The sequence below is a fragment of the Oncorhynchus tshawytscha genome, linkage group LG03, assembly GCF_018296145.1.
Source record: "Oncorhynchus tshawytscha isolate Ot180627B linkage group LG03, Otsh_v2.0, whole genome shotgun sequence".
NCBI lineage: Eukaryota > Metazoa > Chordata > Actinopteri > Salmoniformes > Salmonidae > Oncorhynchus > Oncorhynchus tshawytscha.
Window position 1 is genome coordinate 5,004,993 of NC_056431.1, and position 9,375 is coordinate 5,014,367.

At 40.8% G+C, this 9,375-nt stretch overlaps 1 protein-coding gene across 2 annotated transcripts; it reads right to left on the minus strand.

Annotated features, from left to right (window-relative positions):
• Nucleotides 1-1,946: 1,946 nt before the first annotated feature.
• Nucleotides 1,947-5,297, minus strand: zgc:174888 (uncharacterized protein LOC558116 homolog). Of its 2 annotated transcripts, XM_042308180.1 has the most exons (7): nucleotides 5,202-5,297; nucleotides 4,957-5,125; nucleotides 4,582-4,691; nucleotides 4,347-4,418; nucleotides 3,774-3,911; nucleotides 2,841-3,144; nucleotides 2,124-2,743 (listed from the first exon to the last, which is right to left on the minus strand). In XM_042308180.1, exons 2-7 carry the CDS (start codon nucleotides 4,967-4,969, stop codon nucleotides 2,628-2,630), a joined length of 753 nt encoding a protein of 250 aa, XP_042164114.1. In that variant the 5' UTR covers nucleotides 4,970-5,125; nucleotides 5,202-5,297; the 3' UTR covers nucleotides 2,124-2,627. The 2 variants fall into 2 exon arrangements, with proteins under 2 accessions (XP_024245711.1, XP_042164114.1); XM_024389943.2 differs by lacking the exons at nucleotides 2,124-2,743; nucleotides 5,202-5,297 and adding an exon at nucleotides 1,947-1,978.
• Nucleotides 5,298-9,375: the final 4,078 nt, after the last annotated feature.

Genomic DNA, 9,375 nt, shown 5'->3' on the forward strand with positions numbered 1-9,375 from the left:
TGTGAAATGTCAGAATAATAGTAGAGAGAATTCAGATTTTTATTTCTTTCATCATATTCCCAGTGGGTCAGAAGTTTACATACACTCAATTAGTATTTGGTAGCATTGCCTTTAAATTGTATAACTTGGGTCAAATGTTTCAGGTAGCATTCCACAAGCTTCCCACAATAAGTTGGGTGAATTTTGGCCCATTCCACCTGACAGAGCTGGTGTAACTGAGTCATAGGCCTCATTTGTAGGCCTCATTGCTTGCACACACTTTCTCAGTTCTGCCCACAAATTTTCTATTGGATTGAGGTCAGGGCTTTGTGATGGCCACTCCAATACCTGGACTTTGCTGTCCTTAAGCCATTTTGCCACAACTTTGGAAGTATGCTTGGGGTCATTGTCCATTTGAAAGAACCATTTGCGGCCAAGCTTTAACTTCCTGACGGATGTCTTGAGATTTTGCTTCAATATTTTCACATAATTTTCCTGCCTCATGATGCCATCTATTTTATGAAGTGCACCAGACCCTAATGCAGCAAAGCACCCCCACAACATGATGCTGCCACCCCCGTGCTTCATGGTTGTGATGGTGTTCTTCGGCTTGCAACCCTCCTGTAATGCCCGGGGTGTAGTGGAGGAAGAAGTCAGACGCAGGAAACAGAGAGTTCAGAGTAGCGATACTTCTTTATTCACCACACAGGTGAAAACGACGCTACTCAAACAAATGCCCCAAAACACAGGGGAACTAAACAGTCCCGAACAACACACGTACACAAACAACCGTGACTTACAGGCGTGCACAAGAGTACACATAAAACAATCCCGCACACCTAGCAGGCGGGCCGGCTGGATAATAAAGCCCAACCAATTAACCTAACTAAACACAGGTGTAACTTATAAACAGACAAGGGGGAGGAAAAAGGATCAGTGGCAGCTAGTAGGCCGGTGACGACGACCGCCGAGCACTACCCGAACAGGAAGGGGAGCCACCTTCGGTAGGAGTCATGACACCTCCCCCCTTTTCCTCCAAACATAATGATGGTCATTATGCCAAACAGTTCTATTTTTGTTTAATCACACCAGAGGACATTTCTCCAAAAAGTACGATGTTTGTCCCCATGTGCAGTTACAAACCGTAGTCTGGCTTTTTTATGGCGGTTTTTGAGCAGTGGCTTCTTCCTTGCTGAGCAGCCTTTCAGGTTATGTTGACATAGGACTTGTTTTACTGTGGATATAGATACTTCTACTTGTTTCCTCCAGCATCTTCACAAGGTCCTTTGCTATTGTTCTGGGATTGATTTTTAGGAGACAGAACGTGTCTCCTTCCTGAGCGGTATGACGGCTGTGTGGTCCCATGGTGTTCATACTTGCGTACTATTGTTTGTACAGATGAACGTGGTACCTTCAGGCATTTGGAAATTGCTCCCAAGGATGAACCAGACTTGTGGAGGTCTACAATCTTTTGACTGATTTCTTTTGATTTTCCCATGATGTCAAGCAAAGAGGCAGTGAGTTTGAAGGTAGGCCTTGAAATACATCCACAGGTACATCTCCAATTGATTCAAATGATGTCAATTAGCCTATCAGAAGCTTCTAAAGCCATGACATCATTTTCTGTAATTTTCCAAGATGTTTAAAGGCAGTCAACTTAGTGTATGTAAACTTCTGACCCACTGGAATTGTGATACAGTGAATTATAAGTGAAATAATCTGTCTGTAAACAATTGTTGGAAAAATTACTTGTGTCATGCACAAAGTAGATGTCCTAACTGACTTGCCAAAACTAGTTTGTTAACAAGAAATTTGAGAAGGGGTTGAAAAACAAGTTTTAATGACTGCAACCTAAATGTATGTAAACTTCCGACTTCAACTGTACATATACCTGATGTGTGTGATTAATGTGAGTGATTTGGCTCAGTTGTAGGCCTACCCAGTAACTGCAGACATAAAAATTATATTGAACTACAACTTACTTATGACAGAAGTCTTCCTGTAGGAGACAGAAAGAAAAAGGATAGCTGTTGAGAATCAGACAGCAGTGCAGCTCTGCAGCAATTGCAAAATACTCCCCACACTGGGGATGGTAACAGTCAGCACTCGGGGATCTCTACACAAGACTACATCAGAGAAACTCATAACGGCTGCATGGTTTTTATTTACAAGATGCAGTATGTACAAAAGTTCATAGAAAAAACAACATTCATTGAAGACCAACAGACAAACAAACAAATATTCACATTCCACTGCATTGTAAACATCATATGAATTTGATCAGAAATATTGGACAATAATTTATGTGCTGTAGCTTGCTCAATATAAAACACTTGTTAGTGTTTAGTTAGCCATCTGTATAAAAAGCCATATTCTACGCAAGCTATGTTGTAACGGTTTCTTATAATTATAATAATAGAACTCTGGTGTGCAGACAGTAAATGAAAAGGTTGTTATTCTATACATAATCTTGACTGCAGTTGTACTTTCAGTGCAACAATTACATGTGCATGGCAGTCACTTGATTGACAAAGCTTACTGTATTAGAACTGCTAGAATGGACAGATTGAGAAGAAAAAGCCAACCAGTGCTCCAATACACATTGCAAAAAGAAAAGGATGTATTCTTTCAAAAACAGAGAATCTTATTTATTTTATTTCTTGCATTTTGTGTGCGCCATTGAAGAGATCCACTTCAGTAACTATAGCAACCGCTCTACAGTAGCATCCAGGGCAGTCCACATAACAGGAGGCTCCAATGTAAGCTGTCATTGTAAATAAGAATTTGTTCTTAATTGACTTGCCTAGTTAAATAAAGATTTAAAAAAAACAAAGACCCAGAAAGAACTAATAGGACCCCACCTTTGGATGTTGGGCTCCTATTGGTTGGTGGAGGTGTGTTTAACCTCATCTCTGTTTCCCTTTCATTCTCCCTGTGTTGCATGTGAACTGCTCGTGTGGTTAATGACCTCACTTTTTTACTTTCCAGAGCTGCCCTTTCTTCCTCCCCAGCCGGAGAGGCCAGAGTGGGGAAGGGACAAGTGTCCACCGGGGTCGAGCACCCCAGCTCCAGCCATTTGGAGAAAACAGATGAAGTGAAGTTGAGAAGTTTCTCTGGAGAGGAGGAGACAGAGGGAAGAACGGAAGGGTCAGGATCCTCAAATCTCTGTGAGAGAGGGATGTGACAAGGGAGGAGAGGAAAGGGGGATAAGGGAGGAGAGGAGTTGTTATTAAACAAACATACAGTGCAGGCACTGTCATTGATTGATAGCTGGTTCTCTGGGGAGTTAACCTGTGATATACATTGCGTACATTATAGGTGACCTGAACAGGGAAACTATGCACTGGTTAAAGCATAGCCACAAGGTCAGGAATTTTTTTTTTATTCTCCCCTGTTTTAGCCCTTTTCTGTCATTTATTTACTATAACAACAAGGCATCTTTATAGTGTTTTGTTGCATTTGCAGGGGCACAGTTAAGTTTTATTTTTACAGTACTTAGTCCAAAAGGCTGTTGTGTCTGTCTCTTTTGAGTACATGCTGCTACTTGTTCACCTCCACTGGCAACCTACAGTACACTCTCTATCCAAAACAGTTCATATAGACTACTAGAGTCATAGCCTCGGGAAGTAGTTTGGGGAAGACAGTTTTGCAGGCAATACAGACAGCCATATTGTTTCGCTAATACTTGACTAGTAAAGGACCAATGCATTACTTTAGTAGGGTGGAGCTGCAGCACCCATACTTCCCGCGACAATGACTAGAGTATGTCCACGACATTGTAAAGTTATACCTACCCCTTTTGTCATGCCCCTGTCACCCAGGGCTTGTATAAGGTTGGAGATGAATTCGAAGCTATGGTGCTCTGGCCACAGCTGGCTGCGGAGCTGGAGCCAGGAGTCAGAGAGAACAGTCGCAGCTCGGAACACACAACACTGGAGGGGCAGCCGAGAGGCAGAAGTAGGATTTTAGACACAGAGGTTACGCTGATGATTTGAATAGACGGAGCACAACACAGAGCTGATCATCATTGTGCTAATCAGAGGTTATTGATTATCCTGCCCAGTAACGCTGACAACAACACACATTTAGACTTTAGAGTACTGGAACCAGTGGAGGCTGCCGAGGGGAGGATAGCTCATAATAATGTTTGGAAGGGAGCGAATGGTATTGCATCAAACACATGGAAAACCAGTGTTTGATACTGTATATTTGATACTTTCCCAGTCCTCCCGCATTGCTCAGCAGAGAATTAGAATGAAGGATTTAATGATAGACATAGCAGATACACTAAGTGTGATGTTTGTATAAAACATGAGAATAAGTCATTTACTAAAATGGTGTCATTTAATCAATAGATGGTGCCTCACCGGATCAGTGTTGCACAGCAGGTTGACATTGTAGTGGTGGGAAATCCAATAGTCTTTAGGGAACACCTTACGCTTGGAGGAAAAAAATGGTTCAGGAATCACAGTATTCACAAGACTATCTATGCCAATAGAAAATACATCAAACCACTAGGAAGTGAAAGCATATTTTTTTAAACCACTGTCATTACTCAGGGTGCATGCAGGTACAGGAGGATAGCCACAACGTTCAACTCACAAATCCAGCGTGGTCTGAGTTAAGGGTGGTTTGAAGATTCTTGACAACCTCCCTCAAAAAGTCATCACATCCACTACCTTGGACTGTCAATATTGATAGCAACAGAAAAACTGTGTGAGAGAGAGAGATGCAGCAGGTTAATGGATGGAACATTTCTGTGTCCTGCCCATGTGGTTCCAGCCACATGCTTAATGAGAAACATCATGACTTCATGTTAACTTGCGAAAATTAACAACAAACCTAAATTACAGAACCACTATATGAATTACAGTACAATGGTAATGTGGTCAAATTAATCAAACAAATACAAATCCACGAATCAATCAATTAACTTTTGCATACTCTGAATTGATGTAATCACTGAATTCCTCTTACCTGATCGTGACATCCTTTTATCTTCATGAGAAAGGCCACTTCTCCATTTCTGTGGTTGAAAGCATGCAATACGCAGATCAAATAAGTCCTTTGGTCTGACTAGGCAAGGTTTCCTCAGCGGTTCCTTCAAGTGTGTGACACAGAGAGAGAGAGAGAGAGAGAGAGAGAGAGAGAGAGAGAGAGAGAGAGAGAGAGAGAGAGAGAGAGAGAGAGAGAGAGAGAGAGAGAGAGAGAGAGAGAGAGAGCTCTGAGTCTTTTCTTTCTCCTCTACTTTGAGACCCCAGCTTAGTTGACCTGTCTTTTAGAATTCCTCCTTTTGTGTCCTGGGTACTTTCCAAATCTTTTCACCCCCTTCTATCTCTCACGCAATCTGCACTGCGCTCTCACTTTGGATTTTCCGACCTCTCAGCCTGTCAAACTGCAGCCTTTCCCTTTCCTTCTCTTTCCCTGTTGACCCAGTATATTACAGACCTCACTCTCTGCTCACCCTTTAAATGGCTAATGGACAGAGTGGGGGAAACAGACCCGCTATCTCTCTCTCGCCCTCTGGGCAGTCTGTCTGTGTGAGCTCAGACAGAGGCTAGCCTGAAAGTGAAAGTGCTTGATATCTGCTCCCTGTAAATCTCTCAGCCCCTCCCACCACCAGTCATTTCACCTCCCTATTGACTGACCAAGCCCCCTCTCCCTCTTAATTCAATGAAATTCAATTCAATGGGCTTTATTGGCATGGGAAACAAATGTTTACATTGTCAAAGCAAGTGAAATAGATAAACAAAAGTGAAATACAAAATAAACAGTTAACATTACACTCACAAAAGTTCCTCTCTCTCACTTTCTCTCTCCCTCTCTCTGCCCCCCCAATCCAAACAAGGCCTCAGAAGGCTTAAGTCATGCCATATGTTTTCAATCCACCTCCCACACCCATGAGCTTGTGTGCCTGCCTCCTTGTCTCCAGTGAGCCAGTTAATAATACTCATCCTGTTGAGTCACCACACAGAGGGAATCTCATAAATCAACAATTATCTTGTATTTTTTTTAGGCTAAAAAGATTGCAACACTGACTGACTTACGCTGCAAGTCATTCAAGTGTGCAAAGTCAATAATAATCATGACAGTGAAGCTGATGTTCCTTCTCAAAAATAAAAAATAAATGAATAACAAAAAATGACAGTTGATTTGAAGTGGAAAAGTTTAATATCCTAGTTTGGAGGCTTAGATACTTCCTCACATTTTGATAGCACTTTAGTTTGTGGTACACTCATTTATTATTTCAAGTGCTACTCAGATATTTTTGTTATGACAAACTACTATTGAGAAAGTGAGTGGGGATCAGAAGTAGATCAATTAGTACATTGTCATGTTCAGGTTTTACGAAGTCATTGTTGTAGTACTACTTCTTGTGTCACTTCCATTTTGAACATGGGCCAAGAGAAACAGTGAATGTTCTAGAGGTCCAAAGGGAAAGGGAAGACAGAGTTCTGCAGTCCAACAGACCAACATTCTTCAGCCTCCCAGAAGCACAATCAGTCCTAACTCTTTTCACCTTGGTCCTCTGCATAGGGCAGTAGGATGATCCCTGATCTCAGGTCATATTAGCATATTCTTCCTTTATGGTTCAGAAGTGGGAAGGATAAGATGGTCCGAGATCTGTGTCTAAGAGCTTCTACCCAGAGTGTATATACAGTGCCCTCTGTAATTATTGAGACAGCGAAACATTTTTAAAATTATTTTGGTTCTGTACTCCAGCACTTTGGATTTGAAATTATGCAATGACTATGAGGTTAAACTGCTGACTGGCAGCTTTAATTTGAAGGTATTTTCCTTCATATTGGGTGAACAGTTTAGAAATTACAGCACTTTTTGTACATAGTCCCTTTATTTTAGGGGACCAAAAGCATTGGGACAAATTCACTTATATGTGTATTAAAGTAGTCAAAAGTGTAGTATTTGGCCCCATATTCCTAGCACGCAATGATTACATCAAGCTTGTGACTTGGAGTCACTTTTATTGTAAATAAGAATATAGCATGTTTCTAAACACTTCTACATTAATGTGGATGCTACCATGATTACGGATAGTCCTGAATTAATCGTAAATAATGATGGACAAAGTTAGACTCAAAAATATCATACCCCCCAAAAATACTAACTAATGTTATTGTAATGGTGAGAGGTTAGCATCTCTTGGGGGTATGATATAAAATGCTAACCTCCCATGTTATTGTAATGGTGAGAGGTTAGCATCTCTTGGGGGTATGATATAAAATGCTAATCTCACATGTTATTGTAATGGTGAGAGGTTAGCATGTCTTGGGGGTATGATATTTCTGCGTCTGTAACTTTGTTTTATTGTCTACCCTACTATATTATAAGACCTAACGTTCCACCAGCGGGCTGTCCTACAGTTTACAATATCAAATCAATGGTCATGTGTAACCAACTGTATTCCTTTGTTCTGTGTTGGAAACACCCTTTAAGTAAAGTATGATTCACTGGTACATACCATTTATAAAAAATAAATAAAAAACAAGCTCTCAAATTTCTCCCACTATTTTTAAGAACTATAATATAAGTAGAAATACACACAAAAATGCATGTTATAATATGCAGTAATTTGCACAATCATTATATACAGTACTTGTCAAAAGTTTGGACACCTACTAATTTCAGGGTTTTTCTTTATTTTTACTATTTTCTACATTGTCAAATAACACTGAAGACATCAAAACTATGAAATAACACGTATGGAATCATGTAGTAACCAAAAAAAGTGTTAAACAAATGAAAATATATTTAATATATTTGAGATTCTTCAAAGTAGCCAGCCACCCTTTGCTTTAATGGCAGCTTTGCACACTCTTGGCATTCTCTCAACTGGCTTCTTGAGGTTGTCACCTGGAATGCATTTCAATTAACAGGTGTGCCTTGTTATAAGTTAATTTGTGGAATTCCTTTCCTTCTTAATGCATTTGAGCCAATCAGTTATGTTGTGACAAGTTAGTGGTGGTACTTGGTAAAATACCAAGTCCATATTATGGCAAGAACAACTCAAATCAGCAAAGAGAAATGACAGTCCATCATTACTTTAAAACACGAAGGTCAGTCAATCCGGAAAATGTCAAGAACTTTGAAAGTTTCTTCAAGTGCAGTCGCAAAAACCATCAAGCGTTATGGCTCTCATTGGCAACGAACTTCACCTCAGATTGCACCTCACAGTTCAAGTAACACAACACATCTCAACATCAACTGTTCAGAGGAGGCTGCGTGAATCAGGCCTTCATGGTCGAATTACTGTAACGAAACCAATAAAGGACAGCAATAAGAAGAGACTTGCTTGGGCCAAGAAACCCAAGCAATGGACATTAGACTGGTGGAAATCTGTCCTTTGGTCTGATGAGTCCAGATTTTAGATTTTAGTTTCCAACCGCCGTGTCTTTGTAAGAATTTAAGGCAAACTTAACCAGCATGGCTACCACAGCATTCAGCAGCGATACACCATCCCATCTGGTTTGCGCTTAGTGGGACTATCATTTGTTTTTCAACAGGAAAATGACCCAACACACCACCAGGCTGTGTAAGTTATTTGACCAAGGAGGAAAGTGATGGAGTGCTGCATCAGATGACCTGGCCTCCACAATCACCCGACCTAAACCCAATTGAGATGATTTGGGATGAGTTGGACCGCAGAGTGAAGGAAAAGCAGCCAACAAGTGCTCACCATATGTGGGAACTCCTTCAAGACTGTCGGAAAAACATTCCAGGTGAAGCTGGTTGAGAGAATGCCAAGAGTGTGCAAAGCTGTCATCAAAGCAAAGGGTGGCCACTTTGAAGAATCTCAAATCTATATTTCATCATTTGTCATAGTTAAGAAAAACCCTTGAATGAGTAGGTGTGTCCAAACGTTTGAGTGGTACTGTACATACGAGGTAAAAATAATAAAACAAAGCCTCGTGTCAGTGGATTTTACAAGTCTGCAGAACTCACCAAAAGTCTTCTGAAAGGGATCAAATAACTGCAAAAACAACTATTTAGTTTTAATAATGAGTTACTAGCTTGTTAGTGAAGAAGCCCCCTGCTGATGTGGTAGTGTACAACACAATGATATGTTGAGGGACTGAGAGCTCGTTATGCAAGGGTTTTGCGTGTCGCCCGAAGATCGAGAACTGTTGTTTTACACCACTTGAGGTCTCTTGGCTGACAGCCACTCATTGTAAAAAAGCATGTGAGAGGGAACTGGCAAAGGACACACGTTTTTTTCCCCCTCCACTCTTTTTCTTCTCCCTTCTTTCTTAGATTTAATGATTCTCCACAAGATGGTGCCAGTTGGGAAAAAGGATGAATGCCACACCAATATTTCAGTTTCAGCTCAAGCAGTTATTTTATTTGAATATCTCTGTACAATGTGTTAACAAACTATTG

What these genes read in the sequence shown, in the direction of transcription:
- zgc:174888 (XM_042308180.1), bottom strand. An exon ending in TGCTGTGCAACACTGATCCG is followed by an intron (nt 3,912 to 4,346) that starts GTGAGGCACCAT and finishes CTGCCCCTCCAG; the next exon opens with TGTTGTGTGTTCCGAGCTGC. An exon ending in TAGGAGCCCAACATCCAAAG is followed by an intron (nt 2,744 to 2,840) that starts GTGGGGTCCTAT and finishes TTACAATGACAG; the next exon opens with CTTACATTGGAGCCTCCTGT.